This window comes from the organism of the source record quoted next, unplaced genomic scaffold (assembly GCF_019419815.1).
Source record: "Pyrus x bretschneideri cultivar Hongxiangsu unplaced genomic scaffold, Pyrus_bretschneideri_v1 Contig28, whole genome shotgun sequence".
Taxonomy (NCBI): Eukaryota; Viridiplantae; Streptophyta; class Magnoliopsida; order Rosales; family Rosaceae; genus Pyrus; species Pyrus x bretschneideri.
This window is the reverse complement of record NW_025999590.1, coordinates 4,364,763-4,382,236: the sequence shown is the minus strand read 5'-3', so window position 1 is coordinate 4,382,236 and position 17,474 is coordinate 4,364,763. Positions and strand designations below refer to the sequence as shown.

Sequence of the window (17,474 nt, the reverse complement as noted above, 5' to 3'; positions counted from 1 at the left end):
CCATTAGAAAGGTAACGTACGTTTTGAAAATCTTGGCAAATATTGAATGGGTAATGACGCCTCTAAAAATAAAATTAAGTTATCTGAAAGAATCTCTCATAAAATAAAATAAGAAAAATTAATGAAAAGAGCTTAAAAACTTTGAGTTTTAACGATAAGAACAAAATAAAAAGTAAAGTGAATTGTACCAAGTTTGACTTTTTAGTGTAAAAATGTGATTTTTCGTTAAAATGAACAGTATCGTAGACTTTTCGTTAAAATTTCCAATAAAGTAACAAAATAATCAACAAAAGTACCAGTACACCAAATTGGACATTTTTCAGCGTTGAAATGAAATATGAAAGGAGATCAAGTTGATATTATTCATCCACTTTTTTTTTTTTTTTGAATAAACGATATTGTCTATATTAAGAAGAGGAAGTTGGCTAAGCCTCACAATGAGCTAGCAATAACATGGTTCAAATTTGCATTTGACGAGAATCAAACCTAAAACTTCTCACTTACAAGTAAAGAGAAATACTCTTAGACCGTAACATTATTCATCTGCTTTTAAATAATGAATAATCGAGAAAAATATTGCATGGGGTCCCCACGTCACTTACCACTAGTGGGCATCACTTCCCTGAGCAAAAGAGATACTTCCAATTGCTTGACCAAAATATAATGATGTCAAAAGAGCGGGGAAAATGAGAAGGAAACTCTGGAGGGTAGAGGGAAGGAAAAGGAGAAAGGAGAAAAGGAGAATGGAAAAGTAGAAAGGGAAGGAGGAAAATGAGAGGAAATGAGGGGAAAATGGGAAGGAAACTATGAAGGGTAGAGGGAAGGAAAAGGAGAAAAGGAGAAGGGAAAAGTAGAAAGGGAAGGAGGAAAATGAGAGGAAATTTCGGAGAACAGAGAGAAGGAGTAGGGAAAAGAAGAAAAGCGGAAAAGAAGGGAAAATGTGAAGGAAGCTTAGGAGGGTAGAGGAAAAGAGGGAAATGCATAAAAATAAAAAATAAAAAATCATTATGTCTACTAACAGAAGGGAGCAAAATGCTCCCAACTTCCCTTGTTTCTTACGTTGTAAATTATATTTCATATAATGAGAAGCCAATATTCCTACCCTGAGGATATAGACACAACTTGCCGAATCTCATTAATATACAACAAACCTATAACTACACAACAATTCGATCAATCACCTTAAGTTCAACCATACATGTACCAAGATTCAAGTTTTTCCAAACTTTCGTTATGAAACTAACTGAACATTACAATTGCCACATTATTATGTGGTTATATCAAATTTTAAATTTTGTCTTATAACCACATCATCTTTAGGACAATCAATCTTGCAGTTGAATATATAAACCTTCGATATGGTGATATTGGAAACACTAGTAGGACAATCAATCTTGCAGTTGAATATATAAATCATGTATGGCCATATCCTTTATTTCCACCATTCTTATCAACCGGATAGGGAGAGATTGTCTTTATCTCGCAAACCCATAATGTGGCAATCGTCCATTAGAAAGGTAACGTACGTTTTGAAAATCGTGGCAAATATTGAATGAGTAATGACGCCTCTAAAAATAAAATTTAGTTATTTGAAAGAATCTTTCATAAAATAAAGTAAGAAAAATTAATGAAAAGAGCTTGAAAATTTTGAGTTTTAACGATAAGGACAAAATAAAGGGTAAAATGAATAGTACTAAGTTTGACTTTTTAATGTAAAAATGTGGTTTTTAATTAAAGTAAACAGTCCTGTGAACTTTTCGTTAAAATTCCCAATAAAGTAATGAATAATCAACAAAAGTACCAGTACACCAAGTTGGACCTTTTTCAGCGTTGAAATGAAATATGAAAGGAGATCAAGTTGATATTATTCATCCACTTTTTTTTTTTTTTTTTTGAATAAACGATATTGTCTACACTAAGAAGAGGGAGTTGACTAAGCATCACAATGGGCTAGCAATAACATGGTTCAAATTTGCATTTGGCGAGAATCAAACCTAAATTTCTCACTTACAAGTGAAGAGAAATATCATTAGATCGTAACATTATTCATCTGCTTTTAAATAATGAATAATCTAGAAAAACATTGCATGGGGTCCCCCTCTCATCACTTACCACTAGTGGCCATCACTTCCCTGAGCAAAAGAGATATTTCCAATTGCTTGACCAAAATATAATGATGTCAAAAGAGTGGGGAAAATGAGAAGGAAACTCTGGAGGGTAGAGGGAAGGAAAAGGAGAAAGGAGAAAAGGAGAAGGGAAAAGTAGAAAGGGAAGGAGGAAAATGAGAGGAAATGAGGGGAAAATGGGAAGGAAACTCTGAAGGGTAGAGGGAAGGAAAAGGAGAAAAGGAGAAGGGAAAAGTAGAAAGGGAAGGAGGAAAATGAGAGGAAAATGAGAGGAAATTTCGGAGAATAGAGAAAAGGAGTAGGGAAAAGAAGAAAAGCGGAAAAGAAGGGAAAATGTGAAGGAAGCTTAGGAGGGTAGAGGAAAAGAGGGAAATGCATAAAAATAAAAAATGAAAAATCATTATGTCTACTAACGGAAGGGAGCAAAATGCTCCCAACTTCCCTTGTTTCTTACGTTGTAAATTATATTTCGTATAATGAGAAACCAATATTCCTACGCCGAGGATATAGACACAACTTTCTGAATCTCGTTACTATACAATAAGTCTATAACTGCACAACAATTCAATCAATCACCTTAAGTTCAACCATACATGTACAAAGATTCAAGTTTTTCCGAACTTTCCGTACAAAACTAACTGCACATTACAAGTGCCACATTATTATGTGGTTCTATCAAGTTTTAATTTTTGTCTCATAACCACATCATCTTTAGGACAATCAATCTTGCAGTTGAATATATAAACCTTCGATATGGTGATATTGGAAACACTAGTTGGTGGGTTGATCAGTAGAAATGGTTTCAACAATTCAAGAACGACAAATAAGCATTGAGCAACAATCAAAATGTGTTTTAGTTTATCACAAAAGATGTTTGTGCAATTTGAAATGCATTTTATCACAAAAAGATGAGCAACGATCAATATAATTGTTATTTATAAAATCACACATAAAATAAGAAGTAATCTTTACTTTTTCTTTTCATGCCCGCCACTAGCGGCCGACCATGACTTAAAGAAATGCTTTTTGGGTCAATGGATGGGAACGACCCATTTTATAATATTGTTTGTTGTTTGTAATTTTTCTGGAAGTAGATGGAAATGATCCAATTAGATATTTCCCCTGCTCACAGACATTTGCATTGAACCTAGCAAACACCAGTTTTTTTGTTTAAACATCGATCCACATCAATGGCTCTTGTGAGAACATCTCCAGGAACCTCCTCTGATTCCAACACTTATCGGGGTTATCGCTACGACGTGTTCTTGAGCTTCAGAGGCGAAGAAACTCGCAAGACTTTTACCGACCACCTCTACACAGCCTTGAACAACGCAGGATTTCTTACGTTCCGAGACGATGATGAACTTGAGAGAGGAGAAGATATAAAGCCAGGATTGCGGAAAGCGATCCAGCAGTCACGAACTTCTGTTGTCGTGTTTTCGAAAGATTACGCGTCATCCAGTTGGTGTCTTGATGAGCTTGTGCTGATCCTTGAACGCAAGCGGACCACCTCGGACCATGTAGTTTTACCAGTCTTCTACGATGTCGATCCGTCCCACGTGAGGAAGCAGACAGGAAGTGTTAGAAAAGCATTTACTAGAAGCCAGAAAAATCAATCACCGGAAAAGGTGGAGGGATGGAGGAAGGCACTTGCAGAGATTGCAGATCTAGCAGGCATGGTCTTACAAAATCAAGCTGATGGGTAACTTTCATTATCTCCATTTCTCTTCTCTTTCTTGGGTCAATTTGATGTATGATCCGTAGTGACCTAGATTTTTATATATTTATTAATTCAATCTCAGTAGTGAATAATAATCTCAATTTAGGTCAACTTAAAGAAATCACACTCAACTCAACTCAAGGATTAGTCATTTTCCATGTTAATCTACTGGTTTCTAGTTGCTTAAATATTTTTGAAAGCTGGTGTGGCAAATAGTTAGGATGTGATCTGTAATGTATTTGTCTATAGTTCGTATAAATTATGCGATGTATTTTATTTTTTTTAGGAAAACTAATAAAAAAATATTTGAGTTTTAACGATAAGAGTAAAATAAAGAGTAAAATAAATAGTATCAGGATTGATTTTTTAGTGTAAAAAATATGATTTTTCGTTAAAATGAACAGTACCGGAGTTTTTTGTTAAAGTATTTTTTTTTTATTCAATTTAATTTTGTCAGCAGTCCTCTTTTTGCTTAAATATTTTTGAAAGCTGGTGTGCAAAATAGTTAGGATGTGATCTGTAATGTATTTGTCTATAGTTTGTATAAATTATGCGATGTATTTCTTTTTTTAGAAAACTAATGAAAAATGTTTGAGTTTTAACGATAAGGACGTAGGAAAACTAATGAAAAATGTTTGAGTTTTAACGATAAGAACAAAATAAAAGCTAAAATGAATAGTATCAGAATTGATTTTTTAGTGTAAAAATGTGGTTTTTCGTTAAAATGAACAGTATCGGGAGCTTTTTGTTAAAATTTCTATTTTTTTTTTTCAATTTAATTTTGTCAGCAGTCCTCTTTTTACTTAAATATTTTTGAAAGCTGGTGTGCAAAAAAGTTAGGATGTGATCTGTATTGTATTTGTCTATAGTTCGTATAAATTATGCGATGTATTCCTCTTTTTTAGGAAACTAATGAAAAAGGTTTGAGTTTTAACGATAAGGACAAAATAAAGGGTAAAGTGAATAGTATCAGAATTGACTTTTTAGTATAAAAATATGGTTTTTCGTTAAAGTGAACAGTACTGAGAGCTTCTTGTTAAAGTTTCTTTTTTCTTTTCTTTTTTCAATTTAATTTTGTCAGCAGTCCTCTTTTTTTTTTTTTTTTTTTTTTCTTATTTAAACAAAGGCAATCAACATATGTTTTAATTATCTAATTTCCCCAATTCCTTTTTCATTTTGTTTGCAAAATCAAGCTACTGGTTTCCAGTTGCTTAAATTTTTTTGAAAGCTGGTGTGGAAAAAAGTTAGGATGTGATTTGTGATGTATTTGTTTATAGTTCGTATAAATTATGTGCTGTATTCCTTTCTTCTTCTTTTTTTCCAATTTAATTTTGTCAGCAGTCCTTTTTTTTTCTTCTTATTTAAACAAAGGCAATCAACGTATGTTCTAATTATCTAATTTCCCCAATTCATTTTTCATTTTGTTTGCAAATTCTTAGGTACGAGTCAAAGTTTATCAAAAACATTGTTAAAGTGATAGGAGACAAGTTAAGTAGCACGCCGTTGAGTGTTGAACCAAAATTGATTGGAATTCAATCTCAAGCGGAACGCATCAATTTGTGGTTACAAGATGGATCAAGTGATGTTGGTATATTTGTTGTGTATGGCATGTCTGGAATAGGGAAGACAACCATCGCAAAACATGTTTACAATTCAAATTTTACAAGCTTTCAAGGAAGTAGTTTCATTGAAAATATCAAAGAAACAGCAGATCGACCAAATGGTTTAGTTCAAATACAAATGCAACTTCTTTGTGATATTTTGAACGATAGGGAAGTGAAAATACACAGTGTTAGTGAGGGAATTATTAAGATTGAAAGGGCCATAAGATCTAGAAGAGTTCTACTTGTTCTTGATGATGTTGACCAAATGGACCAATTAGATGCAATCCTAAGGATGAAAGATCAGTTTTATCCGGGAAGTAAGATACTGATAACAACTAGGCGTGAACGGTTGCTAAAGGCATATCAAGTTACAGAGGTGCACATAATTCAAACTTTGGATTACAATCAATCATTAAAGCTTTTCAGTTGGCATGCTTTTGGCCAGGACCATCCCATAGAAGAATACATGGGGCACTCAAAACAGCTAGTGCAACATAGCGACGGACTTCCATTAGCTCTAAAAGTTTTGGGTTCTTCTTTATCAGGGGAAAATATAGGTGTATGGGAAAGTGCATTGGATAAGCTAAAAGTTATTCCTGATGGTGAAATCATAAATAAACTAAGAATAAGCTATGAAAGTTTAAAAGATGACCATGACCGGAAATTATTCCTCCACATTGCTTGTTTCCTAATAGGAAGGAAGAAAAGTTACATTGTTAGAATATTGGATGGATGTGATTTCTATACAACCATTGGCATTCAAAATCTCATTGATAGATGCTTGGTGACACTTGATGAACACGGCAAGGTAAAAATGCATGACATGATTTGTGCTATGGGAAGAGAAATTGTTCGCCAAGAATCAGAAGAGCCTGAGAAACGTAGTAGATTATGGCACCATAAGGATTCTTTCCAAGTATTGAGGAAAAAGAATGTGAGAAACATGCCTTTTATGTCTATATATGTATTTCTTCTGGGTAAAATTATGCATATTAATGTCTCTTTTTTTTCCTTTAGGGTACAAAAAAAATCCAAGGTCTTGTCCTGGATATGCGTAACCATCCTGCAAACAGTCCAATAAACACAAATGAGATAGTCTTGGAAACCAATGCATTTGCAAGGATGCGCAATTTACATCTACTCCATCTTAGTCATGTACGATTGGATGGATGTTATGCAGATTTCCCTACAGGATTAAGATGGTTGTGTTGGCCTGAATTTCCTTTGGATTCTATACCAATTGATTTTCCTTTGGAGAACGTAATTGTTCTTGAAATGCAATACAGTAGCTTAAGACAAGTATGCAAAGGAACAAAAGTATGTTACTCTATGCATTTCAATTCATTTTCCTTATTTTGTTAGTTTTTTATTTGTTGACTAACTCCATGTGTTAAAATGAACTACTATGTTTTCTTTAATTCGATGACTAATTTCTTATCTTAGATACTTATTTCATTGTTCTTTTTTTTTTTCTTTTTTTTCCTCTGTTTCCACAGGTTCTTCCATCTTTAAAGATCCTTGACATCAGTCATTCTCATGGCCTTAGTGAAACCATTGACTTCTCACTTTCCCCCAATCTAGAGGAACTGATTCTTGTAGATTGCACAAGCCTGAAGAATGTTCATGAATCCATTGGAAACCTGGAGAGACTCATGTACTTGAATATGAAGGATTGCAAGAATCTTAGGATGCTTCCGAAGAACCTGTGCATTTTTAAATCACTTGAAACACTCATTTTATCTGGTTGCTCAAATCTTGATGAGTTTCCACAATTTCTTCCATCGTTGAAGATCCTTGACGTGAGCCATTGTCATGGCCTTAGTGAAACCATTGACTTCTCACTTTTCCCCAATCTAGAGGAACTGATTCTTGTAAATTGCACAAGCTTGAAGAATGTTCATGAATCCATTGGAAACCTGGAGAGACTCATGTACTTGAATATGAAGGATTGCAAGAATCTTAGGAAGCTTCCGAAGAACATGTGCATGCTTAAATCACTTGAAACACTTATTTTATCTGGTTGCTCAAATCTTGATGAGTTTCCAGTGGAGATGGTGAAGAAGATGGAGTCTCTAAAAGTTCTTGAGACAGATGGAATTCCAATAAGCGAATTGTGGCCAGAAAGAAGTTCAACTATCTTGAGTTCTTTTCCATCCTCTTTGGTAGAGTTAAGTCTGAAGGGGTGCAATCTTTCTGATGATGTCCTTCCTACGGATTTAAGTAATCTATCCCACTTGCGAATACTACGTTTAGATAAGAATCCAATTTGCAATCTGCCAGTTTTCATCAAAGGTTTAAGGAGGATCAATGAACTCTCTTTCAAGGGTTGTGATAGGCTCGGATCGCTTATGGGGTTGCCGGACGTACAACAAACGTTAAGTATAGCCGGATGCACATCATTAATAAAATTATCTTTTCATCCCCTTAGGCAACCGTGTTCATTACAACTGGCTGACAACTGGAATCTTATTGAGTGGGTGGGCTTTTACAAGTTAGAGCCTATTGATAGAGTTGATGTGGAAATGATCAAACTTTTGGGCTTGTGCAACTTGGAGTCCATGCCAGCTGTTCGAATGTATAATCCATCGACATTCAGAGACCCCAAAGAGGTCCCCGTCCAGGTGCGCCTCTCTTTCTCTCTCTCATAAGTCTTAAATATATAATGGGAAACAAATGACTGAGTAATGTTGTGATGATTGTGGCAAATACATAGGGACTGTATCAATATGGTATATTCAGCACGTTCTTTGTTGGGAATGAGGTTCCAGGCCAGTTCAGCTATAAAAGTACCAAGTCCTCGATATCTTTTATTGTCCCTTTACTACTTGCTAGTCACAGAATTCGAGGCTTGAACATCTTTGCTACCTATGCAAAGGAAAATTCAAATAATGATTTTACTCGACCTAGAATTGCTCCAATAATGATCAAAGTGAGAAACAAGAGTAAGGGCCTGAAGTGGATCCTTGCCCCAGGGTTCTATGGAATTCCAGATGACGGAGAAGATATGATATGGTTGAGCCATTGGAAGATGGAGAATAAAACAATATTACAATGTGGAGATGAAGTGGTGGTTTCGGTAATAACCGGACAACGTGACGTGTTTTGGGTAAAGGAGTTTGGTGTCGAGCTTGTGCAGGAGCACCAAGACAAGATGAGTACCCAACACAACTCCAAATCATATCCTAATTATCCATTTGTTATCGGTGGAGATTTGCGGACGTGGAAGTGCAGACCGGGAATATACTTCCTGGGCAGTTATAGAACAAAAGATATTGACGACATTGATATCCTCATCATGGAATCTGATGAAGAAGACACAAGTATGTTGTGTTGTTGTATTGCATTGAATTATACTCCATCCAAACACTTCCAGGTGTGTCCGTATTCATTTCAAAAACATTTCCAATAAATTTTATGTTATTTGTATGTTTTTCAGACAAAGAATGGCAAGAGAATGAACCTGATGACACAATTCCAAAGACGAGGGTTGCTAGCAATAACTGCAGCCTGAGAGGCTGGAAGGTGCGCCTCACAGCTGTTGGCTTCTTTTTCGCGCTTGCTCTAGTAGGTTGGTCCTCCATCTCCCAAAAAAAGAAGCGACACTCGTCCACAAGCCCACCATGAGTTTGTAATTTGACTTGGTATAGATGTATCTTTGCATTCCTTGCTCTCAAGATGTTTTCTACCTTCAAAACTTCAAGTTCAAAGCTAATCACTCTTAACCTCTAAAAGCCCCTTCCAACTAGATACCGAAGTTTAAATGTGTTCAACGCCATCAAATGTAGCATAAAATACATCCAGCATTAGCGATACTAGCAGAGTATCAGTAAATAAGTAAAACAAAAAAATGCTTCTACACATGGTAGCGGTTTTTTATTTTTTATTTTTTTGGGAAAACAAAAGCAGACCTCACAGGCTGCACATCCAAGTGGCAAACAAAATTTTAAATAAAGCTAATGACGAATGAAGAGTATTGAAACACTTATAGCCCTCGAACGCTGGCTACATGGTCTTTTCTTATAACAATAAAAGGAACAAATTCATCAAGTCACATTTGAGCCATCTAAAAAAAATTAAAGCAAACACCACAAACAACCCAAAATATGTTCAAACCTAGTATCAAACTAATTCTAAACTGCATCCATCCCAAACAATGAATATGGGAAAAATGAAAATTTCATGGGACATTTAATCCAACGAATTTACTGATGGGTCCTAAGATTAGTATGGGATTATAGTTAACCACAATTATATGCAATCAGTACCTCTCCCTGTGTAGTGTTGTCCCCCTCAGGAACCTGCACATCCATAAATCATGTTTAGTCATGTTTAAATTACTAAACGTACAAAACTTAAGAAAAACTCATCTTGATGTTAAAAATATGAATTGTATCTAAGGGGAAATTTTTAATTGTGACGCGAACACAAGTGGTACACTACATATTTTAATAGAAGTGGTCAGAAATTTTATTTTTTAAGTTATTAACTTTTTAGCACACATATCCAACCATTTGTATAGTAACATGTGATGTACCATCCCGTGTACCGATCATACTGAAAAATTCCTCGTATCTGAGCATGCACGTGAGACCTTGGGAACTGTGAAATTTTCATTCTTTTCAATTTGGATGTAAGAGTTAAAATCTTACAGTGCCAAATACACAACTGCTGATTTCCTCATCTGACTTGCCTAACCATTTTGCTTGGATCTCTCACATAAGAAGCAACTTGTTCACTGATATTCTGCAATTGGAAAAAGAAAAATGAATTCTTGGTGAATATCTGGCAAAGCATGGCACAAGTCCGTCATAAGGAAAGGCATGGTTACAAGTTCAATTATAGAGCCAAACCTGATTAAAGTCGTATGATTCTCTCCCCTCTTTTTTTACCTTCTTTTCTCTCTCCTCCTATTTGAACAGTCACGGTTAAACTACATCAACATCTTATATTAATTTTTTATTGAAAGAGAAAGACAACATAAAGAATATGAAAGGAGGAGATGAAAGGGGATGGAAAGAAGAGGGAAGAGAATCCTAGTCCCTGATTAAAATCATGCAGTTTGCTTTTAATAGCAGCAGCACATGTGGTTACCTTCATCTTCCTCTGCCATTTGTCTATCGATTTGTTTCTGAAAGTGGCTATTCTACAAGATACAGCATGACAGGTCTTAGTTAGACCAAGTAACCGGCATGGAAATGCTTTCTGAAGTAAGATTCTGAACTCGAGAGCTTTGTGCCAAAGAGACTTCAGAAAAATGAAAAAAAAAAAAGAAAAAAACATAGAATATGAGTAAGAATAAACATCGATCAGACAATAATTCACTGTATAAATCATTTTTTCATCTTTAAAGTGTGGCTTAAAAGGAAGCTTTAAACAAGTAGCAATAATTTCATATTGAAAAATAAAACCTATTTCATGGATATTACAAGAGCCATTATTCTGAAAAACACACCTTTTGGTTCTCCACTGCTTGACTTTTAAGAAGATCTTCGTCCTTGTGACGATTCAGATTCTTTAAAATATCTCTGCGACGGAATAAACAAAACCAATCTAGGCCAAAATTGACTTATTCGATTTGATTATGTTCATTGATTTTTCTGTTCACATGTTTACCCCTACTTGCCATGTAGTTTTGGGGGTGTTCTACTCTTTAGAGCATAGTGCTCTTCTCTTTACACACAAGTTTCAATTTTATGATTCTTAAACTAAGAGACCATTTGATAATCATTTCGTTTTCAGTTTAAAAATATAAAAAAAACTAAATGGAGATTTCAAAATTCGGCCTAGAATTTTCGCTTTTGATTTTCAGTTTTAATTTTTTTTTTTTTAACAACTGAAAACTAAAAATAGTTACGTAAGAATTTTTTGGTTTTTAATTTTCAAAAAAAAAAAAAACTGAAAACTCCAAACTATAAGCTAAAAATTAAAAAGTGAAATCAAAATGGGCTGTCAACAAAATTGAAAAAAGACTGGGCTCAATTACTGAATTCAAAGCAGGGCTTATAGGCCCAATGGATCCGCATAAATATTTTTCGTTATTATTATTTTTAAATCAAAACTAAAATCTCTTATTTACAAGTTATCGTAGTAGTAAGCATGTTATTTTATCTTATAAGAAAAAGGAAAAAAAGTAATGAACAGCTGCACATAAACTAAATACAAAAAGGAATGAAATAGTGAAGAGGAGTGGGAGACTAACGTTTAATTCAAGATAAAGAAAGAAAGAAAGGTAATCGCGTTTCCAAAAACAAAAAAAGAAAGAAAGGTAATCGCACCACGACGGCGGCGACGTGGCGGTCATTTAACGGAAAATAACAGACAAATCAGCCTCCAGATCAAGTCTTACTGCTGAGCTCCGACCAACCGTTGATGGAGGCAATCAGGAAGCTCAGAGATCAGGTCGCCAAGCAACAGCAGGTACTCTCTTGTTTGATTCCGAATTTGTATTTCGGTATGGATTATGATATGAACATAATCTGCGTTGATTGCGAGATACTGAGATTGCTTAATGAATAATATTTATATAATTGTTCGAGTTGAATTGGATCGATTCGAATTCGAATAGATTTTTCACTATTTCTGCTCTGTTTGGGGATGTGTTGGAGTGTAATGTTGCTGAATTTCTGAAATTTTGAGCTAGGCGTTGCTAATTACTTATCGATTTTCGGATTTAATTGGATGCTTAATTTTTACATTTTCGAAAAACTTCAAGCGAAAATGGCATATAATTCAACGTTCTATGCTTCGTTAATGCATAAGAGTTAGTCGAAGCTTTATCGAGTTTGCTTTTGATTATTTTGTGAACACCGTCAGGCTGTGTTCAAACAATTTTCTGGTGGCATATATGGGGGATCGGATAATGTTGCCTCGGATGAAAATGAATTTCAACAGCATCAGAAACTCGAGAAGCTGTACATATCAACTCGTGCTGCCAAGGTTGCTACGCTTATTTTTTGTCTGTGCTTTAAACGAGCATCGCGTTAGTTGTGTTACCTATCGTTTTTTGCTTCTTCTTTAACAGCATTACCAAAAGGAAATTGTCCGCGGAGTGGAAGGTTACATTGTGGCCGGTTCAAAGCACGTTGAAATAGGTATGTTGCTTGAAATGCGTTGTGATTTCTTGGGAGTTTGGATGTGAATACATGTTGGTTTTATCAGTTGCTATACATAATACTTTTTCAACAGGTACCAAGCTTTCTGAAGATAGCAGGAAATATGGTTCTGAAAAGACTTGCACCAGTGGTAACACACTGGCGAGAGCTGCACTGAGTTTTGGAAGAGCTCGGGCCCAAATGGAAAGAGAGTGCGGAGTTCTACTTAAAGCCCTTGGCACACAGGTTTAAGTTAAATTATTACTATACAATGCTTCATATTAAGTAAAAATCAAATATTGCCAGGGCCGGTTTCATACAAATGGAATTTCAACTGACTAATTTCCGTGTGCATTTGATCATTTTGAAAGAAATTTACAGTAAAAATTGTTTCCATTTTCATGTGTGGTTCAAGAACTGGACTGCTTTTTGTGTTGTTATGCATCATATGACAAACTGGTTCACCATTTCTTTCTATAGTTTTGCATAATAACTCTTTCTGTGCTTATCAATTTGCCTGTGTAGGTTGCAGAGCCTTTAAGAGCAATGATAGTGGGAGCGCCCTTGGAGGATGCTAGACATCTTGCTCAACGATATGCTAGAATGCGGCAAGAAGCTGAAGCTCAGGTACATGCAGTTTCTTCTGCTTCCTACCAATTATACTACAGTGAATTTATATGTTACATGGTGATCGTACATTCTCGGTTAACTTTTTTTGTTTTCTTTTAAAAGTGTTTGTTCATTTTGAGACAATCATGCATTGGTATTCAATCATAGAGAACGCAAAATCTTAAGATGTTTAATGTAAACTTGTTGAGATTGCTTCATTACTTGAAGCTTTGTTGTGATTTGGTTTTTGGTTTTTTTATTACTCCTTCAGATTTGTCTATATATACTAACTTGCACCGGGATAGGCTATAGATGTTTCCAGACGCCAGGCCAAAGTACGGGATTCTGCAGCTAATGCTGATATTATCATGAAACTAGAAGCTGCTGAAGCCAAGCTTCAGGAGCTGCAGTCTAGCGTTGCAATATTGGGAAAAGAAGCTAGTGCAGCTATGGCTGCTATTGAAGGTCAACAACAAAGATTGACTCTTCAGCGGCTTCTTGCGATGGTAAAGGATTGCCTCCCCTTTTTATTCAAGTATTAAGACCTTGGCCTGTTCTAGTTACAAGACTGAAAAGGAAATTAATTTTGTAAATTTTTCATTTTTCGTCCCCATTCAAGGTGGAAGCAGAGCGCAACTATCATCAGAACGTACTTCAGATACTTGATCAGCTTGAAGGCGAGGTATGAAATATCCTAAAGTCTTCCTTTCAGCAAGACAATTTCCTTTCCCAATTCATTTGGCTGTAAATTATTCTAGTGTCTTGCTGCTTTAAGCAGAGATCATTGACACTATTTGTTGGGACAGATTTTGTCAGAAAAGCAGCGAATTGAAGCATCACCTAGTCCGCCTACAGAGGACACTATGCCTCCGCCACCATCGTATGAGGATCTCAGCCGTAGCTTTGCTTCTGAAACGTATGATGAATTGACAGAATTGAGGGACTATTTCTTAGGAGAGGTATCTTTATGCTAATGTTGTTGTATCCAAGTTTTAGTCTGTTCGACTTTTTAGTCTCTACTAATTGTTTCCTTTCGCCTACCGCAGGTTATGTACACCTTCCACGCTGTAACCGATGTGGAGTTAAGTTTGTCATTCGGGGATTATGTCGTTGTCCGGAAGGTTCTGTCATCTTTCCAGCTTGCATGTTTTCATCTTATATTCATGTTCGGATTTTTCTCCTTCGTATGGAGGTTAAATTTTCTTGCCCTTGAGCAGGTATCAAACAATGGCTGGGCTGAGGGTGAATGCAAGGGAAAAGCCGGTTGGTTCCCCTTTAATTACGTTGAAAAGCGGGAGCGTGCGCTTGCTAGCAAGGTCGCTGCAGTCTTTTAAATCTTTTGGTTGCCTGTTTAATTTGCTTGTGTTTGTGCTTCTGCTCTGGGATTTCAACTTCTTTTATATTGAGATTCAGTCGTCTTTGATGATCTCTAGTTGGCTTAGCGTCATCCTCAAGAAAGATGCGATGCATACACATGGAAGGGCTAATACTTTGTATATCCGCTATAGTCCAACCCAATGTCGTCTTGGGCTCTCTCAGCACCCTCAAAAGCTTTTCTTCTTCCACCTTAGTCAACTTAGAATCAATAATAACGGGTAATGTTTCCGACTCACCAAGGTAGGCATACTTCAAGTGCTCGGGTAGTTGCTTGAGTTCCTCAAAGGGAGAAGTTCCTCGAAAAGCTGGCGACCTCGGACATGATTACCTGGAACTTGTTGCACACTTTTAACCTCAACAATCGCTGGTAGTGCGTTAAGTGCAGCTTGCATTTCATTAAGTTCACTTTCCAATTCGTACTCATCACAGTTTTGAGTAAGGCATGTCTCATGCATCTGCGGATCAAGTAAGCATGAACAATTTGGTATCTACTCGAAAACGAGCATATACCTTCCCAGGTTGCTTCGTGGCATAAAAAATTCGGAATTCCATCGTCTCCTCAAAGACTGTCATTGTTAAGAGACCTTCTTTCACATCGATTTTAGTCCCTGAGGTAGCCATGGACGGTCTTCCGAAAATAATCGGAATCTCCTTCTCATGCATAGGAGCAACTTCCATATCAAGCACAATAAGATCCACTGGTAGGATAAAGTGATCAACTTGAACAAGAACATTCTTCAAAATTCTCTGCAGATATTTTACTAATCGGTTTGCGAGTTGTAAAACTACTAAAGTGGGTTGAAGCTCTCCTAAACTTAGCTGTTCATACATTGAAAAAGGCATCAAATTTATGCTAGCCCCCAAATCAAGTAGGGCTTTTTTAAACGTGAGATTACCAACATTTTAAAAGATAGTAAATGTAGCATTACTCTTTATCAATTAAAAAGTGAACCACCCGTTTAAAAAAGTAAACATCCGCCCAATAAGGATTTGCCAAAATAAGCAAGTGAAGCAAATAGGGCCCATGGTTGTGTAACTTGATCGGGAATTTGTACGCAATTTAAACACGCATAATTTTTTCAAGAAAGTTAACATTAAGGATTCTATCTATTTAAACTATATTTTGTAAATCATATGATGTGGTTGTTAATAATTTGATTATCACATAAGTGTTGATTAACGTGCTTATTTTCTATTAATGACACATCACACAATTCTTAAATTGATTTAAAAAGTTGGTCTATCTAGCATTATTCTTTTCAGGTGTGACTGTGCTAGTAGGGTTAGCATTACTCTTTTTTATTATCACCAAAGGCGATTTTGAACCATATTACTAGCTCATTGTGAAGCTTAGCCCACTCTTCCACTTTTTTTTTTTTTTTTTTTTTTTTTTTGGGAAATTGGTTAATTCATTACCCAGGCAAAGATGCCAGTCAATACAAGGAGAGCCTACAACAAGGCAAGCAAACAACAAAACAAAGGAAAACTACGTACAGTAGAGGGAGTTACAAGGAACACACCATAGCCAAGCTATTGGGTCGCTCCCTCCACTACCCCTATTACATTAAGGAGGGTAGGGTAACCTGTCATTTTGAACCACAAAAACTAGTGAAGATGGGGGTCTGTTGACCCAAGAAATATCGCACATCTCTACACATCGCTGCGACGCCAACGAGTCCGCCATCATGTTGGCTGATCTTTAGTATAAATAATATCGTTTATTTGAAAGAAAAAAAAAATTGAAGATTTACTAGCTTAGCTTGACATGAAATTCAAATATCCAAACCAAAGGATTTTGTAGGAAAGGGTTCCTCTCTAGATCCCTTCCACCAAATCCTCCCCATCAAACAATTCGGATCTTTAAAATTTGATCCAACGACTAAAATTATTATAACTTTTAAAGTAGGCATCTGTTTGTAGTCGTTAGATCAAATTTTAAGGGTTCAGATTAGTTGATGAAAAAGATTTGATGAAATCATGGAAGGAATCCGGAGATGATTCCTTTCCTTTTATATATTCTTGGGGATCTCTTAGACAATTAACTGGACCCCACAACAAAATGACACCATTCAGTCGACACTCGCTAGGGTTTTCTCTCCTCATTTGGACATTCACACTTCACATCGATGTTAACCACACTTCACAAAAACAAAAAACAAAAAAAAAAAAAAATTAAATTAAATAAAAAGAAAGCCTTGTGCTTAATGTTTATCCACAAAGATTTTTATATTTGGACTACCAGTCAAAGTGGATATTTCCTACATGATTGGACTTTGAGGTTTTTCCTTGTGAACAAATCACAATTTTCGATTAGATATCTCGTATACAAATAACAATTTTCGACTAGATACGTTGTATAAAATTTATATGCATTCAGATTTAAAACTTAAAACAGAGTTTTACGTGTGTATACATTTTTATTTTCGAGATTTTAACGAATTTAACTTTGTATGTATACAGGGACAGAGGCTAAGAGAACCCAATGGGGGGAATGTGCTCAACTTATATGCATTTTATTTCACTCTCGCCAACAAACACAATACACTTCATTGTATACTCTTCTAATTCTGCCTTTATACGTATCAAACTGTAATTAACAGGTAAGAATAATTGACTCGTGGCATCGTATGTAGCCGAGTAATGTTTATGCATAATATAATCAACAAACTAAGTGCATTTGCACTGACGTTTGGCCATATGAGGTTTTAATTATACCAAGACAAAACCAAACGAGCTTTCAAGTTTTGATAAATGAAAGTGACGCTGCGCTTGCCCATACGACTTGAAACCTTGTGCCTCAAGACAAAACATGACCATCTTTCTAGAATGAGGATCTTCTTCGGATTCTTTATGAGGTCTTATGAGATCTTTTAATTGTGTTTGTTTATCGTAAATCGTGCAGTCAGTTTTTGTTAAATACTATTTATGTACCTTTTTAAATAAAAAA

General features: G+C 35.7%; 2 protein-coding genes across 3 annotated transcripts; both read left to right on the top strand.

Moving 5' to 3' along the window:
* Positions 1–2,472: 2,472 nt before the first annotated feature.
* LOC125468212 (disease resistance protein RPV1-like) lies at positions 2,473–9,195 on the top strand. Its single transcript, XM_048588332.1, has 6 exons — positions 2,473–3,828; positions 5,286–6,384; positions 6,468–6,767; positions 6,947–8,071; positions 8,164–8,770; positions 8,887–9,195. The coding sequence occupies exons 1-6, from the start codon at positions 3,317–3,319 to the stop codon at positions 9,072–9,074; spliced, it is 3,831 nt and encodes a 1,276-aa protein (XP_048444289.1). The 5' UTR covers positions 2,473–3,316; the 3' UTR covers positions 9,075–9,195.
* Positions 9,196–11,606: 2,411 nt separating this feature from the next.
* On the top strand, positions 11,607–14,932 carry LOC103930131 (SH3 domain-containing protein 2-like). 2 transcript variants are annotated; one of them, XM_048588324.1, is made up of 11 exons: positions 11,607–11,867; positions 12,264–12,386; positions 12,472–12,541; positions 12,636–12,787; positions 13,067–13,168; positions 13,456–13,656; positions 13,770–13,832; positions 13,957–14,109; positions 14,197–14,271; positions 14,368–14,466; positions 14,584–14,932. In XM_048588324.1, exons 1-11 carry the CDS (start codon positions 11,820–11,822, stop codon positions 14,590–14,592), a joined length of 1,095 nt encoding a protein of 364 aa, XP_048444281.1. In that variant the 5' UTR covers positions 11,607–11,819; the 3' UTR covers positions 14,593–14,932. The 2 variants fall into 2 exon arrangements, with proteins under 2 accessions (XP_048444281.1, XP_048444280.1); XM_048588323.1 differs by lacking the exon at positions 14,584–14,932 and having other exon boundaries at positions 14,368–14,578.
* The last annotated feature ends 2,542 nt before the right edge of the window (positions 14,933–17,474 follow it).

What these genes read in the sequence shown, in the direction of transcription:
- LOC125468212 (XM_048588332.1), top strand. Translation starts at nt 3,317, where the DNA reads ATGGCTCTTGTGAGAACATCTCCAGGAACCTCCTCTGATTCCAACACT. An exon ending in AAGTATTGAGGAAAAAGAAT is followed by an intron (nt 6,385 to 6,467) that starts GTGAGAAACATG and finishes TTTTTCCTTTAG; the next exon opens with GGTACAAAAAAAATCCAAGG. An exon ending in AAGTATGCAAAGGAACAAAA is followed by an intron (nt 6,768 to 6,946) that starts GTATGTTACTCT and finishes CTGTTTCCACAG; the next exon opens with GTTCTTCCATCTTTAAAGAT.
- LOC103930131 (XM_048588323.1), top strand. Translation starts at nt 11,820, where the DNA reads ATGGAGGCAATCAGGAAGCTCAGAGATCAGGTCGCCAAGCAACAGCAG. An exon ending in TATCAACTCGTGCTGCCAAG is followed by an intron (nt 12,387 to 12,471) that starts GTTGCTACGCTT and finishes CTTCTTTAACAG; the next exon opens with CATTACCAAAAGGAAATTGT. An exon ending in TTCAAAGCACGTTGAAATAG is followed by an intron (nt 12,542 to 12,635) that starts GTATGTTGCTTG and finishes CTTTTTCAACAG; the next exon opens with GTACCAAGCTTTCTGAAGAT.